This window comes from Phascolarctos cinereus, unplaced genomic scaffold (assembly GCF_003287225.1).
Source record: "Phascolarctos cinereus isolate Bilbo 61053 unplaced genomic scaffold, phaCin_HiC Scaffold_726;HRSCAF=1367, whole genome shotgun sequence".
Taxonomy (NCBI): Eukaryota; Metazoa; Chordata; class Mammalia; order Diprotodontia; family Phascolarctidae; genus Phascolarctos; species Phascolarctos cinereus.
The window spans coordinates 271,016,852-271,044,253 of record NW_027556098.1 but is presented as its reverse complement, the minus strand read 5'-3'; the positions used below and the strand labels follow the sequence as shown (position 1 = coordinate 271,044,253).

General features: G+C 35.3%; 1 protein-coding gene across 3 annotated transcripts in view; it reads right to left on the bottom strand.

The window, feature by feature from the left end:
- Window positions 1-27,402, bottom strand: part of ARHGAP32 (Rho GTPase activating protein 32) — a 359,487-nt gene that overhangs the window by 225,895 nt on the left and 106,190 nt on the right. For all 3 annotated transcript variants that reach the window (XM_020963784.2, XM_020963787.2, XM_078147104.1), the window contains one exon: window positions 13,575-13,683. In XM_020963784.2, coding sequence (XP_020819443.1) covers window positions 13,575-13,679 — 105 coding nt within the window. In that variant the 5' untranslated portion in view covers window positions 13,680-13,683. The remainder of the gene's footprint in view (window positions 1-13,574; window positions 13,684-27,402) is intronic.

The window sequence follows — 27,402 nt, the reverse complement described above, 5'->3', positions numbered from 1 at the left end:
ATAGCCAAAGAGAGAATCCAATGATCACCTCCTGAAAGAGATCCCAAATCCAAAATGCTAAGGAATACAGTAGCAAAATTAAAAAATTACCAGGTCACAGAGAAAATACTGCAAGCAGCCAGAAATAAACAATTTAAATATCATGGAGTTACATTAAAAGACACTACGGGGTGGAATATGATATACTGTAAGGCAAAGGAACTTGGATTACAACCAATGATCAACTACCCAGCAAAAATGAGCATGATCTTTAAGGGGAGAAGAAGGATATTCAACAAAATAGGGGACTTCCAAAACTTCCTGATAAAAAGACCGGAGCTCAACAGAAAATCTGATCTTCAAATACAAGAATGAAGAGAGACATAAAAATGTAAACCAGACAGAAAGATACAACATATTGTTAATAATGGCAGACTGTTAACATCCCTGCAAGGGAAGAAGACACTTGTAACTTGAGAATTGTACTGTTGTTACACCATGTTAAAGGGGTATACAGAAAGGGGGTGGGTATAAGTTGACTTTGATGTAATGATAAAAAAAAAATCTAATCAAGTGGGTTAAATAGATAAAAGTAAGTGGATTGATCTGATCTAAGAAAACGTACTGAGAGAAAAGGAAAGGAGGAAGCAGAGAAGGGTAAATTACATTACAAGAAAAGACACAAAAACCTATTACAGCAGAGGGAAAGAAGGGAGGGAGATGAACATTGTTTGAACCTTACTTTCATTAGATTTGGCTCAAGAAGGGAATAACATTATCAGTTAGGTATAGAAATCTAACTTGACCTATAGGCAGTAGGACGGTAAAGGGGAAAGAAAAGAGAGGGGTGAGGGGCCAGTAAAAGCAGAGACTTGCTTGAGCTCTCCCCTAAACCCCTCCAAATATCAGTAAAAAATGGTTTTAAATAAATTCTAAAGCAGCAGAATGCACAAAAAGACAGAGTAAAACAAATTTCCAGCCTAAGATAGCCTGCATGGTTGACCAGAAAGGCATATCACGCAGGGCCGGGAGAGGAGGGCAGTTCTTCATGGGCACGCAGGCGAAACAGCTTAAGTGAATCTGGAGCAGCCCTCAGAGGACTGAATCACAGGTAGCTGTGGTGGTTTCCAGACTTCGCAACCTAGAAACGCCAAATACAACTTAGAAGGTCAGTGGGAAACGTCGGCGATTGCGGGGAGGGGGAGAGAGAGAGAGTGAGAGAGAGAGAGAGTGAGAGAGTGAGAGAGAGAGTGAGAGAGTGAGAGAGAGAGAGAGAGAGAGAGAGAGAGAGAGAGAGAGAGAGAGAGAGAGAGAGAAGATTGGTCCCAGCCCCAGTCAGCGGTTGCCTCCAGAGCTTCCAGTCCACAGACTGAGAGGGAATCACGTGGCTGATCAGAGGGGAATTGCAGGGATCTCTTTGCCAGTGCTGAGGCAGGAATCTCCTGTGTTGCTCGTGCTTAGATCTGGGTCACAGTTCTGGGTGGTGGTCCTGGGGTGAGGAGGAGTGCTGGTGTGGTGGAGCTTCTGGTGCTGATGGAGAAGAAATCTTCTTCACAGTTTCAAGGCAGAAAAGAGAACTTTTTGGTCGCTCATAGACCTCAGCACAGGCCAGGAAAGGAGTAAACACCTCAACCTTGATCATACCACCTTGGAAGAACTGAAAATTTACAGGTCCCTACAAGTATCTCTGAAAACAGCTGCACAAAACCCCTGAAGCTTGGAACAGTACATTCTCTACACTGGAAACAGACTCCCACCTTAACAAAGAGTTTAAAACTCAAGTAATTGGCTGGGATCCCGAGCAAACAGCGCAAAAAAGAGTCAGACCATAGAATCTTTCTTTGGTGACAAAGAAGATCAAAACATACAACAGAAGACAACAAAGTCAAAGCTCCTACATTGAAAGTCTCTAAGAAAAACATGATTCAGTCCCAGGCCATGGAAGAGCTCAAAAAGGATTTTGAGAAGCAAGTAAGAGAAGTAGAGGAAAAACTGGGAAGAGAAATGAGAGTGATGCAAAAAAATCATGAAAAACAAGTCAATAGCTTGCTAAAGAAGGCCCAAAACAATACTTAAGAAAATAACACTTTTAAAAATAGACTAGGGGCAACTAGGTGGCACAGTGGATAGAGCACTGACCCTGAAGTCAGGAGGACCTGAGTTCAAATCCAGCCTCAGACCAAACGCTTGCCACTTACTACCTGTGTGACCCTGGGCAAGTCACTTAACCCCAATTGCCTAAAAAAAAAAAAAACTAACACAAATGGAAAAAAAGATCCAAAAATCCAATAAGGAGAAGAATGCCTTAAAAAACAGAACTGACCAGATGGAAAAGGAAGTTCAAAAGCTCACTGAAGAAAATACTTCCTTAAAAATTAGAATGGAGCAATTGGAAGCTAGTGACTTTATGAGAAATCAAGACATTGTAAAACAAAAAGAATGAAAAAATAGAAGACAATGTGAAATATCTCACTGGAAGATAGATCCAGGAAAGATAATTTAAAAATTATTGGACTATCTGAAAGCCATGATAAAAAAAAAGAGCCTAGACATCATCTTTCAAGATATTATGAAGGAAAACTGCCCTGATATTATACAACCAGAGGGTAAAATAGAAAAGGAAAGAATCCACTGATCACCTCCTGAAAGAGATCCCCAAAGGAAAACTCCTAAGAATATGTAGCCAAATTCTAGAGTTCACAGATCAAGGAAAAAATATTGCCACCAGCCCTAAAGAAACAATTCAAGTACTGTGGAAACACTATCAGGATAACATAGGATTTAGCAGCTTCTACATTAAGGGACTGCAGGGATTAGAATATGATTTTCCAGAAGGCAAAGGAGATGGGATTATAACCAAGAATCACCTACCCAGCAAAACTGAGTATAATCCTTCAAGGGAAAAAATCGATAGTCAGTTCAAGAGAGGACCTTCAAGCATTCTTTATGAAAAGACCAGAGCTGAATAGAAAATTTGACTTTCAAATATAAGACTCAAGAGAAGCATGAAAAGTTAAACAGGAAAGAGAAAATATAAGGGACTTATTGAAGCTGAACTGTTTACATTCCTACGTGGAAATATGATATTTGTAACTCATGAGACCTTTGTTAGTATTAGAGTATTTGGAGGGAAAAAATTATACAGACAGACAGACAGATAAGAGGGAACAGGGTGAGTTGAAGATAAAGGGGGGGAATATCTAAAAAATAAAATTAAAGGGTGAGAGAATTATACTGGTAGAAGGAGAGAAGGAGTAAATTATCTCACATAAAACAACAAGAAAAAGCTTGTACAATGGAAGAGAATTGGGGGGAAGGTGAGAGGGAATGAGTGAATCTTATTCTCATCGGATTTGGCTTAAGGCGGGAATAACATACACACTCAAGTGAGTATGAAAATCTATCTTACCCCACAGGAAAATAGGGGGGAAGAGTATAAGAGAGTGGGGAGATGATAGAAGAGAGGGCAGACTGGGGAGAGGGTAATCAGAAGCAAACACTTCTGAGGAGGGAAAGGGTCAAAAGAGAGGACAGAATAAATGGGCGGGGCGGGATAGGATGAAGGGAAATACAGTTAGTTTTTCACAACATGACTACTATGGAAATGTTTTGTATGACTACACATGTATAACATGTATCAAGTTGCTTGCCTCCTCAATGAGGGTGGGTGGGGAGGGAGGAAGGGACAAAACTTGGAACCCAAAGTTTTAAAAACAAATGTTAAAAATTGTTTTCACATGCAGCTGGGAAATAAGATATACAGGCAATGGGGTAGAAATCTATCCTGCCCTACAGGAAAATAGAAGAGGAAGGGGGATAAGTGAAGGGGGGGGGGTGACAGAAGGGAGGGCAGATTAACGGAAGGGGTACTTAGAATGCATGCCATCTTGGGATGGGGGAGGGGCAAGATGGGGAGAAAATTTGGAACTCAAACTCTTGTGGAAATAAATGTCAATGGTGACACTGAATTACTATGAACGTTGCCAATGTTGAGTAAATAAAAGGAGGGGAGGAAACCAATGAATGTCTCAATGGTTTTAAAAATTGTTAAGAGTCTCCTAGGAAAGTGTAGCTTTTGATATCTGATGTACAGAGTTTAGCTACAAGCATTGTATTTTGCCTTTTAGCTTAAATCCAACATATATAGTGTGTATGTTTACTGTACTGTTTTGTTATGAGAGAAAACTGAATGCTATTAAAAAAAAAAAAGAATTGACCAAATGGAAAAGGAAGTACAAAAGCTAACTGAAGAAAATAATTCCTCACGAATTGGAATTGGGCAAGTGGAAGCTAATGGCTCTATGAGACATCAAGAATCAATCAAATAAAATCAAAAGAATGAAAAAATAGAAGAAAAAATAAAATACCTCACAGGAAAAACAACTGATCTGGAAAACAGATCCAGGAGAGATAATTTAAGAATTATTGGACTATCTGAAAGCCATGATCAAAAACAGCCTGGACAGCATCTTTCAAGAAATTATCATAAAAAACTGCCCTGATATCCTAGAACCAGAGAGCAAAACAATCATTGAAAGTATCTACCAATTACCTCCTGAAAGAGATCCAAAAATGAAAACTCCAAGGAGTTTGTAGCCAAATTCCAGAATTATCAGGTGAAGGAGAAAATACTGCAAGGAGCCAGAAAGAAACAAGTTAAATATCAATGAGTCACAGTCAGGATTACATAGGACTTAGCAGTTTCTACATTAAAGGATGAGAAGGCTTGGAACATGATATTCTGGAGGAAAAAGAAACTTGGATTACAACCAAGAATCAGCCACTCAGGAAAGTTGAGCATAATCTTTTGGGAGGAAAGACAGACGTTCAATGAAATAGGAGACTTTCAAACTTTCCGGATGAAAAGACCAGTGCTGAATAGAAAATTCAATCTTCAAATATAAGACTCAAGAGAAACATAAAAAGGTAAACAGGAAAGAAAACAAATGTTATCCAATATGGTTAAAATGTTTACATCTCTACATGGGAAGATGATACCTGTAACTCTTGAGAACTGTATCTGTATTAGAACAGTCAGAAGGAGTATACATGGACATAGGGTACGGATATAAGTTGACTTCAGTGTGATGACATAAAAAAATTAAGGGGTGAAAAAAGGATTTTACTGGGAGAAGAGGAAAGGAGGAGAGAGAATAGGGTAAATGACATTACATGAAGAGGCACAAAAGACCTATTAACAGTAGAGAGAAAGAAGGGAGGGAGAGTGAGCATCGGATTCTGCTCAAAGACAGAATAACATAGATTCTCAGTTGGGTATAGAAATTTATCTTACCATATAGGGAAGTAAGAGGGGAAAGGGGAAAGAAGAGGGAGGACAGAATTAAGGGAGAGAAGAAGAAATAAAAGGGAGGGAGGCTGATAGAAAGGAGAATGGAGGAAATGAAGGAAAATACACAGTAATGTGAACGTGAATGGGATGAACTCTCCCATAAAAATGGAAGCAGACAGCAGAAAATGGATTAAAAACCAGAATACTGCAATATGTTGTTCACAAGAAACACACCAGAAGTAGAGATATACAGACAGAGTAAAGGGAAAATGCTGGAGCAGAATACATTATGCTTCAGCTGAAATAATTTTTTTTTAAAAAGCAAAAATCGATCCAATGAAAAGAGATAAGGAAACTACATCTTAGTAAAAGGTACCATAGACAATGAAGTAATATCAATACTAAATACATATACACCAAATGCTACAGCATTTGAATTCCTGGAGGAGAAGTTAAATGAGTTATAGGAAGAAATAGAGAGCAAAACCATACTAGTGGGAGAACTCTCCCTCTCAGAATTAACTAAATATAACCACAAAATAAACAAGAAAGATGTTAAGAAATGAATACAATTTTAGAAGAGTTAGATATGATAGATCTCTGGAGAAAACTGAATGGAGTAGGAAAGGAATATACCTTTTTCTCAGTGATAAATGTTACCTACACAAAGTTAATCATGTATTGGGTCATAAAAACCTCACAATCAAATGCAGAAAGGCAGAAATATTAAATCCATCCTTTTCAGATCAGGATGCAATAAAAATTATGTGTAATAAAGGGCCACAGAACAATAGACTAAAAATTAATTAGAAACTAAATAATCTAATCTTTAAGAATGAGTGGGTCAAACAACAAATCACAGAAATAATCAATAATTTCATCAAAGAAAACGACAAAAATGAGACAATGTACCAAAACTTATGGGATGCAGCCAAAGCGGTTCTTAGGGGAAATTTTATCTCTCTAAATGCTTACAAAAATAAAATAGAGAAAGAAGAGATCAGTGAATTGGGCATGCAACTAAAAAAGCTAGAAAAAGAACAAATTAAAAATCCCCAATTAAATACCAAATTAGAAATTCTGAAAATTAAAGGAGTAATAAAATAGGAAGTAGGAAAACTACTGAACTAATAAATAAAAATAAGAGTAAGTTTTATGAAAAAACAATAAAATAGATAAAACTTTGGTTTACTTGATTAAAAAGGAAAGAAGAAAACCAGTATCAAACACCAATATCAAAAATAAAAAGGGTGAGCTCACCACCAACAAAGAGGAAATTAAAACAATAATTAGGAGCTATTTTGCCCGACTGTATGCCAGTAACTCTGACAACCTAAGTGAAATGGATGAATATTTGCAAAAATATGAATTGCTCAAATTAACAGAAGAGGAAATAAAATACTTAAAACCCCATTTTAGAAAAAGAAACTGAACAACCATCAATGAACTCCTCAAGAAAAAAATCTCCAGAGCCAGATGGATTCATAAGTGAATTCTACCAAATATTTAAAGAACAATTAATTCCAATCCATATAAACTATTTGGAAAAACAGGCGAAGGAGTCCTACCAAATTCTTTTTCTGACACAAATATAGTGCTGATACCTAAATCAAGAAGAGCCAAAACAGAGATTGAAAATTATAGACCAATTTTCTTAATGAATATTCATGCAAAATTTTTAAATAAAATATTGGCAAAGAAATTACAGCAACTTATCACCAGGATAATGTGACCCGATGAGATTTATAGCAGGAATGCAGAGCTGCTTCAGTGTAAGAAAACTAACAAAACTAACAGAAATCACATGATTATCTCAACAGATGCAGAAAAAGTTTCTGACAAAATGCGGTACCCATCAATTAAAAACACTAAAGAGCAAAGAAATAAATGGAGTTATACTTGAAATGGTAAGTTGCATCTATCTAAAACCATCTGCAAGCATTATATGTAATGGGAATAAGTTAGAAACTTTCCCAATAAGATCAAGAGTAAAACAAGGATGCCCATTATCGCCACTGTTATGCAATATTGTACTAGAAATGTTAGCTATTTAACAATAAGAGAAGAAAAAGAAATTGAATTTGAAATTGAAATTTGAATTCACAATGAGGAAACAAAACTATCACTCTTTAAAGATGATACGATTATATACTTAGAGAATCCTAAAGAATCAACTGAAAAACTACTTTGAAATAATTAACAACTTTAGCAAATTTGCAGGATATAAAAGAAACCCACATAAATCACCAGCATTTCTATATATTACCAACAAAGCTCAGCAAGAAGAGATAGAAAGAGAAATTACACTTAAAATAACTGTAGACAATATAAATATTTGGGAGTCTACCTGCCAAGATAAACCCAGGAACTATATGAATACAATTACAAAACACTTTTCACACAAATAAAGTCAGATCTAAAAAATTGGAAATGTATCAATTGCTCACAGGTAGGCTAAGCAAATACAATAAAAATTACAATTCTACCTAAATTATTTTACTTATTCAGTGCCATAACAATCAAACTAGCAAAAAAAATTTATAGAGCTAGAAAAAATAACAAAATTTATCTGGTAGAACAAAAGGTCAAGAATATCAAGGGAGTTAATTTTTTAAAATGCAAAGGAAGGTAGACTAGCTGTACTAGATCTAAAACTATATTATAAAGTATCAATCATCAAAACTATTTGGTACTAGCTAAGAAATAAAGTGGTCGATCAGTGGAATAAGTCAGGCATACAAGACACAGTAGTAAATGACTATAGTAATCTACTGTTTGATAAAACCAAAAGACTCCAGTTTCTGGGACAAGAACTCACTATCTGACAAAAACTGCTGGGAAAACTGGAAAACAGTATGGCAGAAACTAGACATAGACCAACTTCTCCCACCCTATACCAAGATAAGGTCAAAATGAGTACATGATTTAAACATAAAGGTTTAAGCAAATTCAGGGAGCAAGGAATAGTTTATCTGTCAGATCTATGAAGAAGGGAAGAATTTATGACCAAACAAGAGATAGAGAACATTATGAAATGCAAAATGGATAATTTTTATTACATTAAATTAAAAAGGTTTTGTTCAAAGACAATGTAACCAAGCAAGATTAGAAGGAAAGCAGAAAGTTAAGAAACCATCTCTGCAAGTGTCTCTAATAAAGGCCTCATTTCTCAAATATATAGAGAAGTCATTCCCCAATTGATAAATGGTCAAAGGATATGAACAGGCAGTTTTCAAAAGAACAAATTAAAGTTACCTACAGTCATACAAAAAAATGCTCTATATCACTACTGATCAGAGAAATGCAAATTAAAAACAACTGTGAGGTAGCACCTCATACCTATGAGATTAGCTAATGTCAAAAAAGAAAATGATAAATGTTGGAGAAGATGTGGGAAAATTGGGACACTAATGCATTGTTGGCAGAGTTGTGAACTGATCCAATCATTCTGGAAAGCAATTTGGAACAATGCACAAAGGACTATCAAATTGTACATACCCTTTGATCCAACAATACCATTACTAAGTCTGGATTAAGAGGAGATCATAAAAAAGGGGGAAAAGACCCATGTGTACAAAAATATTTATAGCAGCTGTTTTTGTGGTGGCAAAGAATTGGAAACTGAAGGGATGCTCATCAATTGGGGAATGGCTGAACAACTTGTGGTACATAAATATAATGGAATACTATTGTGCTATAAGAAATGATGAGCAAGCAGATTTCAGAAAAACCTGTATGTAAAGACTCACATGAACTGATGCTGAGTGAAGTGAGCAGAACCAGAACATTGTACACAGTAACAGCAACACTGTGTGATGATCAAATATGATAGACTCACCTCTTCTCAACAATACAATGATCTTAGACAATTCCGAAAGGCTCATGTTGGAAAATGCTACCCAATCCAGAGAAAGAACTACGGAGTTTGAATGCAGATCGAAAACATACTATTTTAACTTTTTGCTTATTTTTTTCTTTCTCATGGTTTTTGTCATGTTTCTGATTCTTCTTTCACAACACGAATAATGTGGAAATATGTTTAATATGACTGTCTGTACATGAATAACCTATATCAGATTACTTGACATTTTGGAGAGGGGAAGGGGAAGATGGGAGGGAGAAAAAAATTGGAACTCAAAATCTTATAAAGGTGAATGTTGAAAACTATCTTTACATGTAATTGGGAAAAATAAAATATTAATAAATAGAAAAAACTTAAAATAAAAGAAACCTTGGCAAAAGACTTAACTAAGCAAAGTCATCCCCAAGTGCATTTAAGGATGAAACTGGAACCTGGACAACAAACAGAAGACAGAAAGAATTAGGTATAAAGCAAGAAGATTTTCTTGACAAAGGCATTTGCCATTCTACAGGAGGAGGATCCAGAAGAAAAGTCAAATTGAAGAAGGATTCCTTATGAATGGCTCCTGTTCGCAGATGACACCATTACATAGCCTTCTGAACCATCTACATGGGAAAAAAACAAGGCATATGAAAAATGTTTATTGCCCAGACCATGACATGAACTTAGATGCACAATGTCCAGAATTCATTCATCTGCATCTATTGAAAGGTAATGCAAAGAGATAAGTTGGTCCAGGAAATCAGCAGAAGGAGAAGGGCTCCCTGAATTGCCTTCAGGAAACTGTAACACCATTTCTTTCATACAATTAATGGTTTAATATTAGGAAAGCAATTAACATAATTCATTATATGAAAAATAAAAACAACCAAAACTACATATCATCAATAGCTGCTGACACATAATAGAAAAGTATATAAAATTAAAAGCTAAAATTATTTGCAATGGAGAAATACTGAAGCTTCCCAACAAAGTCTTTACTTATAACAGTTCTAGAAATTCTATTCATAGCTATAAGAGCAGAGAAAGAAATTTAAAGAATAAAAATAAAGAAGACAAAACTATCCTTGCTAATAACAAGCTGGTTTTCTTTACAAATTCCAGAGAATCAGCAAAGAAATTCATTGAGACAATAACTTCAGGAAGACAGCCAGACACAAAATAAGCCCCTCAAAATTATCAGCCTTTCTATATGGCAATAAAAAAATTTAAGAGGATATAATAGAAGTATCATTTTTAAGAAACTACAAAATATATAAAATATATGGGAGTCAATCTACCAAAGCCGCTTAAAATGGATACAATTACAAAATGCTTCTCAAAGAAATAAAAGATGATTGCGTGCTCATAGTAGGCCCATATGAATATGATAAAAATGAATTAATTTACAAAATTAATATACACATTTAGGGTCATACCAATCACCAATGACAGAACAAAATGTCTAGAATTATAGGAAAAATAATGGGTAGAAAACTAGGAATGTATATCACACTTCTTGATCTCAAATTATAATATAAAATATTTGCTTATTGCCTTTCTAAAAATGTACAATTACAGTGGAACAGATTATGTAAAAAGTATCAGAAAAAAAACTGAACTCTGAAAAAAAGAACTCTGTTCAATGAGCCAGAAAACATAAGTTACTTGACAAAGAATCATTGAGGAAAACTACTAGAAAAACTTGAGTACAGTTTGGTAAGAATATAAAATATATGATATACAGAGAGAAAAGATAGAATACAGTTTTGGCAAGCTAACTGGATATACAATCTGGATATTACAGGTCACACCATAAAAAAATTCTAAGAGAATTAAATCATGTACCTTTCACAAGTACGGTTGGGGGAACAATTCTTAACCAAAGAAGGAATGAAAGTAATCACTAAAGATAACTTCAATTACATGAAATTGGAAAGCTTTTGCGGGAACAAAAATCAGTGTGAATAGGATGAGGAAAGTGCTCAGTTGCATGAAGAATCTTTATATTAAATATCTGCTAAGTGTCTGATATCCAAGATATATACGGAACTAAAATAATCATACATGACCAAAAACTATTCTCCAAAAGAGTCAAAGGACATGGAAAATCTTCAAAAGGAGAATTACAAAGCATAATAAAGACAATCACTAATAATAAAAGAAACACACCTCTGGGAGGGCAGGGGGGAATCTTGAAATTCCCACTCACACCTATTAAAAATGGCAAAAATAGCAAAAGTTTGGGAAACAGTATTGATGGGGTTATAGGAAAACAGGCAGATGTACTGTGAAGCAGTACAACCATACTGAAAAGTAATTTGTTGTTATGCTAAGCAAATGACCTTGAGATCCTACTATAATCACATATGGCCCCAAAATTCAGAAAAGGGCAGAAAGGCCCAATATACAGCAAAACATGTGTAGTAGAACTTTTTATAACAGCAAAAACCTGGAAACAAAGTAGATGCCTATAGATTGGAGAATGGCTAAACAAGCTGTAACACACAGGGCTAATGGAAGAAATTTATGAACATGATATATGGTAAATCATGGGAAGATCTGAATAAGATGATAGAAGGTGAAGTAAGCAAAATCAGGAAAACAATGCACACATTGACTATAACAATGTAAATGGAAAGAAGCACTGTGGTTGGAGACAAGTATTATGTAGGACATTTTAAGCTGGAGATGCCTATGGAACTGTCAAACAGCAGTGTCCAGTTGGTCATGTGATATTTGGGCTCAAGACAAGGAATAATACTGGATATATTCATGTGAAAGTCATCTTTATAGACATAATATTTGGACCCACAAGAAATTATGAGATCTCCAAGAAAAAGAGCATAAAAAGGGCCAAGGCAGGGAGTTAGAGAGCCATCGCTGGCCTCTCTGAGATAGTCAGGGTGCTGGCTGATTTTATTTGACGATTTTTCTTTGCTGTAAGTAGTGTTCACTGAGTGGGCAGTAAGGTGCATCTAGAAATTACTGTGAAATAAAAGGCATCAATAAAATTTATTTCAGAAAATATTCATTCCAAACAAATTTAAGGCAAAGGGTGAAAAAAAAGCTCCACAGAAACCCTCTTGCTTATGGCCTAGCAGCTCCTCAGAGGCTTTGCAAGAGGAAGGGAGAAAAAAGATCAGATTTCCACTTGTCAGAAACACTGACTATATTTTTAAACTATATATTTACCAATTTAAAAATTCACTATCCATCTGTAACCCTGAGTTCTTTGCACTTCTTAGTGACCTTTCATCTTCCTCTTTGTACTCTACAGTGTTTTATTGTTCCCCAATATCCTAATTCTATAGACTATAAATATCTACATCTATTTCCTCTACACTATCACTGAAAGTTCTTAGAAAATATAATATGCCCAAAATATCATCACAAATAGTAACAGAACTGCTAGAAATAATGCTACTTTTCTAAAAAAAAAAAAGAAATTAAAATTCACTGATGTGTTATTGGACATGTAATTGATCACTGCCATTGCTTAGAATTACATTTTAACAAAAAAAGATTACAAGGAATGGAATACTATTGTGCTATAAGAAATGGCAACCAGGTAGACTTCAGAAAAACCTGGAAAGACTTGTATGGACTGATGCTCAGTGAAGTGAGCAGAACAAGAGAACGTTGTATACAGTAATAGCCACATTGTATGATGACTAACTTTGATAAGCTAAGCTCTTCTCAGCAATGCAAGGCTCCAAAAGACTCACAATGGAAAATGCTATCCACATTAAGAGAAAGAAATATGGAGTTTGAATGCAGATTGAAGCATACTATTTTCTCTTCTTTTTTTCTTCTGTTTTGTTTGTTTCTTCTTTCTTGTGGTGCATCCTATTGGTTCTAATTCTTTTTTATAACACGACTAACGTGAAAATGTTTAATAGGAATGTATATGTAGAGCCTGTATGAGATAACATGCAGTCTTGGGGAAAGAGATGGGGAGGGAGGAATAAAAATTTAGAACTCGAAAGCTTATGGAAGTGAATGCTGAAAACTCAAAATAAATAAATTAATTTTTTTAAAAAGATTACAAGAGTAAGATTCACTTTTTTAGGATATAGCATTTATCTTTATATCTATAATTTAAAGAAGATCAAGGAATGTTGATAAAATTTACAATCAAAGAGGAAATATCAGTAGCTTGATTCTTCTGAATCTTATCAATAGCACTGTTAATAGATCTGACAATACAATGGAAATGTGGGGTGAATGAGAATAAGCAGTCAAGGATGATACCAAGGCTGTAAGCCTAGGTGAACAAGAAAATCATAGTATCCTTTATGGTAATGGGGAAATTTAATTTTACAGATGAGGAAAGAAAAAGTTAGAGACATTAAGTGTCTTGACCATGGTAACACATGTAGTAAACGTTAGAGGTAGTTATCAAACCCATGTGGAGATACAGGTTCAAAGTTCAGTACTCCACACTACAATACATTGTCTTACCATTGCACTAAGAGCTTCTTCCCAATCAGGCCGCTCACGGGGATGAACATTCCTATGGAGCTCTGGCACAAAATCATCCTCTTCTGAATGTACGGAGGACTTCATCTTTCTAGAAGCCAATAAAGAAAAAAAAAGCTGCTATAAATCAACATTTTTCAATTACTTCATTTCAAAGTCAGTCAATATACATTTGCTAAGTACCTACTATGTGCCAAATATTGTGCTAAGTGCTGGGGATACAAAGAAAAGCAAAAGACCATCATCCCTGCTCTCAATGGCACTCATAGTCTAATGGGGAAATAATATACAAACAGGCATATAAAAATAAGCTACATATACCATAAACTGGAGTTAATCCAAGGGAAGTCACTAGAAGAGTAGGATTAGGAAACACTTCTTGCAGAAGGTGGGTTGTTAGTTGGCACCTGAGGGAAGCCAGGGAAGGCAGAGATGAAGAAGGAGAAAATTCTATTCATGGGAGACAGCCAGCAAAAATATCAGGAGATGTAGTATTTTGTCTGAGAAACAGTGAGGAGGTCAATCACCTTGTGGAGGTGGGGAGGGTAGAGAAAAAGAAAGTGTAAAAAGACTGGATAAGTGGGGATGCAGGAAGGGGAAGGTTATAAGTGATTCTGAACATCAAACAAGGTTTTATATTTGATCCTGGAGATTACAAGGAGAAACTGGAGTTTATTTGGGGCAGGGAAAATGAAATGGATCTGTGCTTCAAGATCACGTTGATAGCCAAGTAGAAGATAGACTGTAGTCACATTGATAGCCAAGTAGAAGACAGACTGTAGCAGGAATACACTTGAGGCAGGGAGACCAACATGCAGGCCTTTGCAACAGGCCAGGAATAAGATAAGTGTCAGAGGAAAGAAGGGGACATATACAAGAGATATCAGAAAGGTAAAATGGACAAGACTTGGCAACAGATTAGAAATGGGGGTGGGAGGAAGAGAAGAGTAAAGAGTCAAGGATGATCTCTAAGTTGAGAGCTTGAGTGACTGGGAGAATGGCAATGCCTTCCACAGTTACAGGGAAATTGGTTAAGAAGCAAAAGTCTGCAGGAAAAGATAACAAGTTCAGTTTTGAACATGTTAGTTTAAAATGCCCACAGGCCATTCAGTTCAATATGTTTAATTAGCAAGTAATAACATAAAACTAGACGTGGAAAGGTTAGGAAAGGACAATATAAATGATAAACATCTGTATGGAGATGATAGTTGAATTCAACCACAGGAGCTGATAAGATCAGCAAGTGAAACAATATAGAGAGAAAAGGGAACAGGAATAGAGTCCTACAGAACCACCACAGTGTGGGCATAACCTGGATGAAGATAGATCCAGCAAAGGAGACTAAGAATGAGATATCATACAGGTAGGAGGAGAACCAAATGAGTAGTGTCATGAAAATCCAGAGAGAAAAGAATATCAAAGAGAAGACAGTGACTGACAGTGTCAAAAGCTGTAGAGAGGTCAACATGGACAATGTCAAAAGCTGCAGAGAGGTCAACATGGATGAGGACTGAGAAAAGGCTATTAAACTTGGTAATTAAGACATCACTGATACCTTTATAGAGAATAATTTTAGTTGAATGATGAGATTGAAAGTCAAATGGCAAAGAGTTAAGAAGATAGTAAGATGAGAGGAAGAAGCATTGATCATAGATGGTCTCTTCAAAAAGGTTAGTAACAAAAAGGAGGCTATATATGGGAACATGATTAGCAGGAATAGATGGATCAATTGAGAGTGTTTTGTGGATATGGGAAACATGGTCAAGTTTGTAAGCAGTAAGGAAGTAAGCAGTAGACAGGCAGACATTGAAAATTAGTGAGAGTACTGAAATGGAATTAGTTGAGCATGGAGAAGCATAAACCTTGGCAAAGAGAAGGGTCATCTTCTCTTGTGAGACAGGGTTGAAGGAAGAGGTAGTGGTGGAAGGCACCTGAGTGAAATGATATGACGAGAATGGGATAAAGAGAGTTCTCAGCAAATAGCCTCCTTTTCTTTTTTTTAAAGTAAAATATGAAGCAAAGTTCCAGTTGATAGCTGAGGAGCCATTGAAGGTTTGAGGGATGAAATCATTTGGAAAGGATGTTTTGGTGAGTGGGATAGTGAACCAAGAAGAAGGAATGTCTAATGATTGTGGGAGTAGGGGTAAACAAAAAGTTAGTGTTGAGCTTTCCTTGCTAAGTGGAAATAATAGTTCAGACCTCCTTTGCTGCTCAGCTGGAACTAGGTCCTGGCACTCCAGGACTTAGGTCCTAAATTTTTGAAGGATGTGCAAAATTAAAGGGATGAACCAATGTATGTCGAAGCCTGCAGTCTGTTAAGATAGGTTGAAATAATTTGACAAAAACCTACAGAAAATGAGGCTGAAAAAACTTTTCCTCTATGAACAATTATTTATTATGTGCCCCAAAGTGAAATGAAGTATGGTCCCCAGTCAATTTTAATTATACAATACAGACATAACTTTAATCAACCTAATATTTATGTGGGGAGAAGAAAACTTCCTTTTAAAAAACTGTTCTATTAATTGAAGATCATGTTTTCCTTTCTGCCTATGTCACAAGAGCTAATAAAGTGCTCAGAAACCAATTAAGTTGATATATGTGATTCCATAATCATCAACATCATGATTAGTGATATCATTAACCTTGGAAAATTTAAAGTAATTTTAATAGATTCACATCCATTTGAACTAATGAAATTCTCTGGGACAGATTAAATGTAAAAGATACATAAAAATTTGTGTGAATTCTAATTTTGAAAATATGTAAAACAAATATTCCCCCCCAATATCAATGAGGATGTTAGAGAGGTAGAGAAAGGGAATAATCTCATATATATATATATATATATATATATAAAAATATATATATATAGAGAGAGAGAGAGCGCACCTATTATGTGCTAGGCACTTCGCTAAGCACATTACCTTTCATTTGATCCTCACAACAACCCTATAAAGTAAATATTGTTATTATCCCCCTTTTACAGTTGAGGAAATTAAGGTAACATTTGTGAGTCAGAATCAAAATCAATGGAGCCAGGAACAGGCTTTTAAACACTTTGACAGTTAAATTTCATACGTATAGTAATGCAGAAAATACAGAAGTGGTTGCTGAATTGTTTTCTTGTCACAAATTAGCCCAGATAAGCTCTAACATGTAATAGTCTACTTCAGGAAAAGCAGTAAGCATAAGTGATTCTAACTCACTAACAGGGTGACTCCCGAAAAATATGTTAACTCAGTAAGGTAACTCATTTCCTGCTACTGACTCTAGAGAACGATTTGTTAACTTACTAGATTTTTATCAAGCTTTCTGACCAAAAGCTCAAAATTGAGTTTAAAGAGTTAAATGGATTAGCTGGAGCTGAGAGAAGATGAGAAAATATGGTGAAAGGGAAAAGCTAAATTGTTCAAATAAAAAGAAGGAAAAGCACATAGTAAGAAATAATAAAATAAAAGATGATTTGGGAGATACTTCTACACCAGAAAGAGCAATTTCTTGTCATGGGTTTTTAGACAAGACTGGATTTAAAACCAAAATATTAGGCCACCTGAGGCACAGTAAAAGGAAATCTATCTAAATCAAATATTTATAATATATTTTACAATACGTACACTTGGTAATACCAGTCACTTCTAAAAATTCCAATCTGCTAAAGACCATTCAGGATATTGTTTTAGATTGAGAGATGAATCTAACATTTAATTCTGTGGAATGCACTTTATGTAAAAAAAAATAGTATCTGCTCTTTTCAATGCCAAAAATCTAACTATTCCTCATGATTTTAGTTTCTGTAGATCAATTATGAAACTTTATCAAATTTAACAACTAATAAAACTTCTCAATTTATTCTGTTTCTAACTTGTATCACCCAAAACTCAACCCACACCATCACCCTTTTTTACTGTTTACAAAAAAAAATCCACACAAACTCATTTACTTCAGTAGAATCATGTTAGAATTACGTCATTCATTTTAGTAGTTTCTCCTCCAACCTTCACAGTACAATTAAACTTTATCTGAAAAATCTTAATTATTCCATTAACATTACTCAGTTTTGAAACTTTTTTCTTCAAATCTCTACTTAAATCTCTGGTATTCCTCTTATTATTTCAAGAACTCACACTGGGTTATCATTCAACTTTTGATCATTCAAATTCAACAGTCAATTTTTAAATTACCCCTCATCTTTCCAGATGTCCAATTTTCACTTATTTCAATGATCATGACAAAAATTCATGAAGATGACCAAGGAAAAACAGAATCGAACACAAAATTGTTAATTATGTTTCTTTCAAACAGCAGTAGCTGGCATTTATGTAGACTTTAAAGTGCTTTCCAATTATCTAATCTGATCTTCACAGCACCCTGTGGGGTAGGTGCTATTATTAACTCCATTTTACAAATGAGGAAACTGATGAAGACCAAGGTTAAGTGACTTGCCTAAAACTACACAATCAATAAGTGTCAAAGGCAGGATTTGAATTCAGGTCTTCTTGACTCCAAGTCTAGCACTCCAACCTCTGAACCACTTAGTTATCTCTAAGTAATAGTACATGCTCACTGTATTACAGTGCAAGACAGAACACACTGAGACATAAAACCTTTCAACTAGGGCATGAGCCTCAAAGACAGAGCACTTATTTAGAGAACCAGCACTGAAAAGGACTATAATGTCTTAAATTTCTTTTTCAAATGCAATCAAATATTTTTACTGATTCTATGCTGTGGCTTACCTGAGTTTCTTCTGATAATGTAGCAAAAACTTATCATCCAGGCCTGAACTGACTTAGAGACTCCTTACTTGACACATGTATAATGACAGCTAGCACTTAAAAAGAAAAGCACTTTACACGTTATCGTTTGGGGGGTGGGGAGGGGTTAGGCAATGAGGTTAAGTGACTTGCTGAGGGTCACACAGCTAGAAAGTGTTATGTGTCTGAGGTCACATTTGAATTCAGGTCCTCCTGAATCCAGGGCCAGTGCTCTATCCACTGCGCCACCTAGCTGCCCCCTCACATTATCTTATTTGATCTTCAAAACAACCTTCTGAGGTTGGTGCTACTATTATCTCCATTTTGCTGATGGAAAACTGAGGAAGACAGAGTAAGTAACTTCCCCACACAGACACATCGCCACTCCAAATGTTTATATGGACTATTTTGTGCCCAATCTGTGGTGGAGCCTTCTGAGCTCATAGTGGTCTGATCAGCCATAGCTGAACACACTGTACCTTGACCCCAATACAGTGATGTCATTTTGCTCCTTTTTGAACTGGCTTTCCCAGGTCACATAAGTAGTAAGCAGCTGAGGCCATATCTGAACTCAAGTCTTCTTGAACTGAGGTCAGGCACTCTTTCTAAGACCCTAGAAAGATGAGGTAAACTTGACAGGAATTAGTTACCCCTTCTCCTCACTTGGAAGTTTTGTGCCCTTCCACCCCATCCCATTCCACTCCCAACATAAATCCAACTAAATTCATGAGAAGTGAGTATTGATTGAAACATGAGCCACATCACTCTTGGGTTTTCCACCAGCTACAAATGAGAAAGGTGGGAGAAAAAGAAAACCTAGGACATCTCTCTTCTCACCTGAAACTGTCAACAACTAAAATTCTGGAACCTGAAAAAGGGAACTACAGTATTTTATCATTACTAGAAGAAAAGAAGAAAAAAAGAAAGAAAGAAAGAAAGAAAGAAAGAAAGAAAGAAAGAAAGAAAGAAAGAAAGAAAGAAAGAAGAAAGAAAGAAAGAAAGAAAGAAAGAAGAAAGAAAGAAAAAAGAAAGAAAGAAAGAAAGAAAAAAGAAAGAAAGAAAGAAAGAAAGAAAGAAAGAAAGAAAGAAAGAAAGAAAGAAAGAAAGAAAGAAAGAAAGGTGACTCCCCTCTCTAAACTAAGTCAAAAAGGATACCTATGGCTGAAAAGTCATGGAAAATAGTTTGACCCACCTAAACCCCAAAAGTGGTAAAAATTAAATGCATTTGTGTATGAAATACTGCTCACAAAACTACTGTGACCTTCATTAAGTCATTTAACATCTCTCAGTTTCCTCATCTGTAAAATAAGGAAGTAAGGCTGGGCGAGCACTAAAGTCCCTTCCAATTTTACTACCATGATTTTATGATCTTTGATAAGTACTTAAATAAACATAATTACTTTTTTTTTTTTTTGCAAAGTTCATGCATACAACGGTGATACATAAAGTAAGAGTGAGCATTTGGTATAGTGAATCAAGCTCCAGCACATGACCTATATGTGCTTTTGTAACCACCTTTGAAATGTCTTTTTTTTAAAATATTAAACACTTAATCTTTAATGGATTTTTAAAAAATTATTCTTGTTCCTAGAAGTGAGGCAAAATAGTCGACTACAAACAACAGGTAATCTAAAGGAAGCAAGTAAAGGGAAAAAATCAGTTTAGAACAGGAGTCTTTAACCTTTTTTTGTGTCATGGACACTTCTGGTAGACTGGTGAAGCCTATGACCCCCTTCTCAGAATAATGATTTTTAAACGTACAAAATGGAATGCATGGGATTACAAATAAAATCAAAGGTTAATGAAAGTAAAGATGTAATTTTTTTCCCCCATCCAAGTTCATATATCCCCTGAAATTATCCACAAGGTCACTGGAAGGAAGTTTGCAGCTCCCAGGTTAAGAATCCTTAGTGTAAAGAAAACAGATCAAATGTTGAAATTGTCAGCAGAGGTCAAAAACAAAGTATAGATGCTGGAACAAAGTATGGAACAGTCATTCCCCACAAGATTGTAAATTTTTTGAGGGTAGGGACTGATTATTTATTTTGGGGTTTCTTTTGCCCTTTTTTGTATTCCCCACTGTATAACACAATGATTGGCAGGCACCTAATAAAAGTTCATTGACTGACTGACTAACTCAAAGCAAAAGCTGGGGAAGATAGGAGGAGATTGCTCTGTGGTCAAACGGGAAGATCTCAGCCACAACTTACACCATGAACTCTACCCAAAATAAATCCTACCTACTCACTGTCAATATACTATATCCTTGCAAAGGCTCATTTATTCAGAATTTCTCCCATTCCATTGGGCAGTGCCCTAATTTTACCAAGCATCTGTTTTATACCAAGATGAAATCTCCAACTGCCAAGAGAATGTTGTGATACTAAATTTGAGTTTCATTTAGATTGATCAAAAAAACAGAAATGGAAACAACTACAGAAACTCTTAAACCCAAGTTACAATATAATTCAAAAACCTGAAGGATCAGAATCTTAATTAAAACATTTTTGAATGTATGTTTTCCCTCAACAAAACTAACCCAAGAGAAAGGAAAATAATTCATCTTTCAAGTGAACTTTTCTGAATGTTCTACCCTCATTTGTAAACTACAAGCATAAGCTAGATAATATACCCTAAAGCAGACATAAGAAAACAAGTCAAACAAGTCACCAAAACACAAGGAAAATAAAGAGCATTAGAGTTGAAATCAGAAGATCAGGGTTAAAATCCCATGTTCACCATAACAAGTCTAGCTGTATGACTACAGGTAACTCCTTTAATTTTTCCAGGCTCTAATTTCTTCATCTGTTAAAAACAAGAGTTAGATGAGATAACCTCTAAGGTTCCTTCCAGTTCTATAACCCTATGCTTCATATATTTTAATAAGAAGCAAAGGTTTAACTTCATTCATTCAAATTTGGTTCTTTATGTGGAGCTAAAGATAAAGATCTGATTCATCTGATCTGGGAATTTCCGGTTTTACTGATGTGATCTTAAGATGTGGTTTAATACATTGTATTCTATGATTGCTGAGTTTTGGGGGTTTTGTTTTGTTTTGAAGATAACTTGGCATACTCGGTCAACTCACTTGCAAGTAGTCACTAAGAAAAATAATAATCTATTTTATCCCCTGAAACCAAGGAAATTTGGATTTTTTCCAAGATTATGGTTATATCTATAGCTCCCAGAAGCCTTTAAAGGACACATTTTAAAATAAAGATGTTAACAATATGAGGTGTAGCAATGTTTTTCATTTGATAACAGAATTTTCTAAAATGTCACTGGTATCTGGAGGCTGCTCAAAGAAGACAGAATCTTAGAACTGGGTTATCTTTTAAGAGTCCCTATGGGATATTATTTGGCAGGGCACCAGATTTTGACAGTTGATGCTTCATAAAGTTCAGTGAAACTAGGGCTATAGCTCTCTAGTGTCTCTCCACAGAATCAGTAAATCTCAGAGCTGAAAGGTACCTGAGTCAGTTAGTCAATAAACATTTAGGTGCTTACGGAGAGCCAGGCATGGTGCTAAGCACTGGGAATATAAAAAGAGACAAAAAAAATTCCCTGCCCTCAAGGAGCTCACAATCAAACAGGAGAAACAATAGCAAATTACTTACAAATAAGCTATATACAGGATAAATAGGAAATAATTAAGAGAGGGATGGCACTAGAATTCAGAGAGATTGAGACAAGTTTCCTGTAGGAGACAGGTTTTACTTGAGACTTAAAAGAAGCCAGGGAAGGCAGTAGGCAGAGAGGTAAGGAGGGTAAGCATATCAAGAATGGGAGACCGCCAGAGAAAATGCCCAGAGATAAAGTTTTGTTCCTGAACAGAAAAGATGTTCACTGGATGGAAGAGGACACTGTGGGGTTTTTGTTGCTGTTTAGTTGTTTTTCAGTTGTGTCTGACTCTTCATGACTCCAGTTTGGGGGTTTTCTTGGTGAAGATACTAGAGTGGTTTGCCACTCATTTTACAGATGAGGAACTGAGGCAAACGGAGTTAAGTGACTTGCCCAGCAAGGTGTAAAGACTAGAAAAGTAACAAAGACATTTTCATTTTTAAATAAAATGCCTAATGGGTAAATGGGGGGGGGGTATTTCTGCGGAAGAAGGCTAGAGCCAAGTCTCCAAAGCTGTGCCTCATTTTCATGGCTCTTTCTACTTCCACTTCTAAACTGGTAGATCCTCTAAAAAGCTTCAAATTTTGTTTGGGTTTTTCCCCCTCTTTTCTTTCATTATAATTACTGTTGTTATGAAACTCTAGTAATTCTAGATATTAGCAGGAAAAAAGTCTAGTGGTAGGGGGCAACTATTTATTATCAGAACTAGTCATTTTTAAGTTAGGAATGGTCTTTACTATTTCTCAGTAAGGGTTAATACTCAGTTCTCTTGATCATGCTACCTCAACAGGTAAAGCATTATTCTTTAAAAAAAATAACAATAACAACAACAACAATAACTTGAAACCTGTTACCCATTAAATAGAAGCTATTAAGTGAAGGCAAGTGGGAAGCTTTATCTTTTGGCGTTGCTGACTACATTTTTAAGCAAAGAGTCATTCATTCATTCATTCATTCACTCACTCACCCAACAAACATTTGTTAAGTGTTTATTTGTGCAATGTACTGCAGGGGGGGGGGATACAAAGATAAATTAGTACCTGCCCTCAAAGAGATTATAATGTGTGGGTGTGGAGCTAACAATATGTATCCAGTTAAATGAAGAATTAAAATGCTGAAAAAGTTCAACAATAATGACAAGATTTGGCAATATCTCACCTGCTACATCATGTAAAGTTCAAGTTCTAGCTCTTCCACTTACTACCCATGTAACATTGGCGCAAATCACTTCTCTGAGTATAATTTTCTTCATCTTTAAAATGAGGGGGGATGGAGTGGACATAATTCCAGCTCCAAATCCTAATAATAACAACCATAGACAGCATTTATGTAGCTTTAAGGACTGCAAAGAATTTTACATTCATTATCTCATTTGCCCATCACGATAACCATGTGATGTAGGTACTATTATTAGACTCGTTTAAACAGATGAGGAAATTGAGTCCCATAATACCATTATACATATTAGGTCCAAATTATTGATCTTTCTATTTTGAAGATTTAAATCTTTCCAGCTCTAAAATTCTTTATTTCTATAAGTGGCATGCAGAAAAACTTTCCAGTTTTAGTATGAGGTTTGTCTTTAATTATTAAATCTACTTTGCTAAAATAGCTCATATAAAATACTAAGTCTATTGCTTAACAGTATCAAAGCTACAGCTGAAATTGCTACTATACACTCATTCACCTTCAATACTCACACCTCTTTTTTGCTCCCAGACATTTCAGCTAGACTGTGCTATGAATGGATATCTTGCTGTTACATATTTCCTAATGCCATACTGCTGAACAGGTAGGAAAAAAAGACATTTTAATCTTACACAGGTCTCTTTATGATGTCTTCGTTGTAAATATAATAAGAGAAGAATGGAGAGGGGAGGGGAGGGGAAGGGAGGGAAGGGGAGAAGGAGGAGAAGAACAAGTAGGAATGAGGAGAAAAGAGAATCATAATATAATAGTTTCCTAAAAGATACAGATGTCAACTCAGTTACTCAAAATAAAATTGTGTTCTTTGAAATTTCAGTAGATGAAATGTTAACCCCCGTCCTAAAGTAAGATTTTAAAACATCACTAAAACTCCTTCCAAGATTTACTTTTAAGTTTGCCAGTTAGAAAAAAAAATCCTGCCACAACTTTTGACATCCTTTCTCCCTACCAATAAATTAAATCAGACACTCTTGTACTACCCAGTTTTCTCCAACATAAAAACAAATAGTACCTTTCCTATTCCTTACTTAGCAAATTCCCAGAACGTTTACACAGATGACAAACATTTCTACCCCAGAAGGATATTTAAATTTGACTGACTGCTGGTGATGTGATTGATCATATTAATAGATAATAATATGATTCAAGAAGAGCAACACCAGCACACATGAGGAGACAGGGAAGGAGTCAGAATCAGGGATGAGTGGCAGCATAACAAGCAAACTGAATAATAAAATTCTTGAAACAAAATGACAAAAAGTAAAAAACTTTTAATCATGCAATATGGCAAGATTCTATCAAGAGGAAGGATCTGAGTGAGAAAAGGCTCATTACCAGGTTGGCTAACAGGGGAAAAATCTTTTTGGTCACAACAACTCATAAAACTGTCTGTGAGAGATTAAAACAGATGTCAGGAGAGAGGATATCCATAAAGATGATATCATTTCTAGAGTTCTGAAGTGAAAGATATTATCCAAAAATTTTCTCACAGCATTAAACAAATGTTATAGTGCTTTGAATATTAATTTCTTCTTTAAGAATTTTAAAATGTTTTTCCAGACCAATCATGGCAAATACAAATAACAAAAAGACCATATGAAGTCTTAAGAGAGGAGTTAAAAAATATTTATTCCCCTTTTCACTGACGTTTTTTAAGTCTTAAAAATAATTAATTGTACATTAAGACAGAGGTGAGAAGAACAAAAACATAAAGAGAAGATCAGGATAAAAGTAATGGCATGTTCACCTTCCACAGCATTCATTGGTAAAGTATAAAAAGGTGTTTAATTGCCTATGTAGGTGGCATTGGTGGAGTATATGAAAAGCTTCATCAAGTACTTTTTTTCCTCTTCCCGAGAATTAATTTACATTCATAAGCAGCTTCTTCATGGAAAATGCCAGAACAAATACTTTTTCAAAGTTAAAATTATGAGAAGTAATAACCTGCTGACATTGTTTTAAAAAGTTGGATAAGAAAACCTTTCTAAATAATTTGTTTGTACTTTCAAAGCTTCTCCGGAGTCATTTTGGGGAAACTCACTTTGAATTTCAAGGTAAAGAGAGGTTATAGATACCATGACCCTACTCTCAAAAACAGAAAGGAGAAAGAAAAGGAAGAGGGAAAAGAAAATAAGAAAAACAAAAACAAAGAAAACTCAAAAGTCTCCGGTTCAAAGTAAAGAAGTGACCAAGAATTAAGAGAACTTTTTTCAAAGGAAAAAAAAATTTATAGTCATATATAAAGTAACATTTCATAAAAAGTCGACTATGAACATATTCAAAAAAGAACACATTTAGAGGAAGAAAAATGCACGGTACAGATGCCAATCAGATAAGAGAAGTAGTAGGTTTTTATAAGTCTCCACTAGAAATACTTGAAATGAAGGTGCAAAACCTGTCTAACACCTTTCCTTCCTGGTGTTCTAACAAGTCATTTAAAATGCATTTTTACAAGCTCTAGGGCAAGTTGTGGAATGAAGAGAGCCATAGGGTAACAAGCAACTAGAAACCTGTCCCATTTAACCCAAAACTTCTTATTGAAGAAAAGAAACCCTTACTGAAAGGCAAAGGGACCAAATTAAGTTATTAAATAGTTACCTGAAATCCATTTCCCTTTCTTCCATGTCACTATCAGGCACCTGGATCACCTCTGAATCCAACCAAAAGACACTGTCATCTCCAGAAGTACTATTCTCATTTTCGTTTTCCATCCTTTAGAAAATTTAAACTTTCTAGTCTACAGCCAGTAAAAGCAACGCCTTTGTTCATTTATACTGTATTTGCATGTATTCAGGTGTGTGACTAAAATGCAAGTGATAGGTATTTGCTGTTCATGCCCAGTCACAGTCAACTACATATTAGTTTAATTACAGTTGGTAAAGACAGGAAATCACATCCAGGACACTCATTGGGCCTGAAATATGACTACAATACCTGTGACACCCATTTAACACTCCCACTGCCTTAGGCTTTGTGGCCTAAATAATAAAAAGGAAAGTCCAACTGAAGGTCATTTTTGCTAATTAAGACCATTATTTAATAACACTCCATTTTCTCAAAGATTCAGGTTAATAGGATTAAAATGGAGATGCTTTTAAGAAGCATATTCTTTTAATACTCCTCTGCTATCACAAACAAGTTCTCATGAGGCAAACACCATTATACAAACTAATCGAACTGTAAGAGAATCAAAGCTGATGGGAAAAATTTTCTTGGTACTACTGCACAATAAATTCTCCAGTATCATATACAATCTTTCTTTCCCTTAATGACAATTGTTATGTACAATTTTTAGGTTAAATATTTTTAAACTGAAGTTCATGAATTTTTAAAAAAATATTTTAATAACTTTTCCATATAAATTGGTATCCTTTGTAATCCTATGAATTTTTACTTTATTTATTTATTTGTTTGTTTTTAAGACAATTGCAGTTAAGTGACTTGCCCAGGGTCACACAGCTAGTAAGTGTCAAGTGTTTGGTCTGCAGCCAGATTTGAACACAGGTACTCCTGACTTCAGGGCCAGTGCTCTATCCACCGAGCCACCTAGCTGCCCCTATTTTATTTATTTAAAAACATTATTCTACTTTGAGGAGTCCATAGGTTTCACAAGACTGCCAAAGTGGTCAGTGACATCCCAAAAAATGTTTAAGAACCCCTATGTTAAGCAAAAAAAAAAAAGTACAAAGCTACTGACTTTTGGTCTACATCAAATATAAAAGGGACCAAAAAGAATCATTACACATCCTTTAAATCACAGTCTGCCATTAGAGTAGTCTTCACATCTACATAATGTTAAATCTATAGTTCCAAAGCCCACTGTACTTATCTTTGATAATGTTAATTATTACTGAACATTTCTGGAGCACCCAAAAATTGGTGGGATGATTAAACCCAACTATAAAAAAATGGATTGGGACACACTGGATCTTCACAGTCCAAAATGAAAAAAACAACGTTCTGACTGGTTTTGCTTAAAATCAAAGCACTTTGCCTTCCTTCCTATAAAACTATAGTCTTTTTTCTTCAGAACTCTTTCTGGGTTTCATCTACTAGCTCCAAGTACTCTGAGTGGTTTTTTGCTCAAAACCAAGATTTGTGACCAAAGCTGTCAATCAGTTCAGGAATTTTTTACTAATTTAAGCCCTATTTAATCTCAATAATTGGTTTGGAAAAATTGCTGGTTCCAATGAAATTTCTATTGCCACCATAAAAATCACAGATGC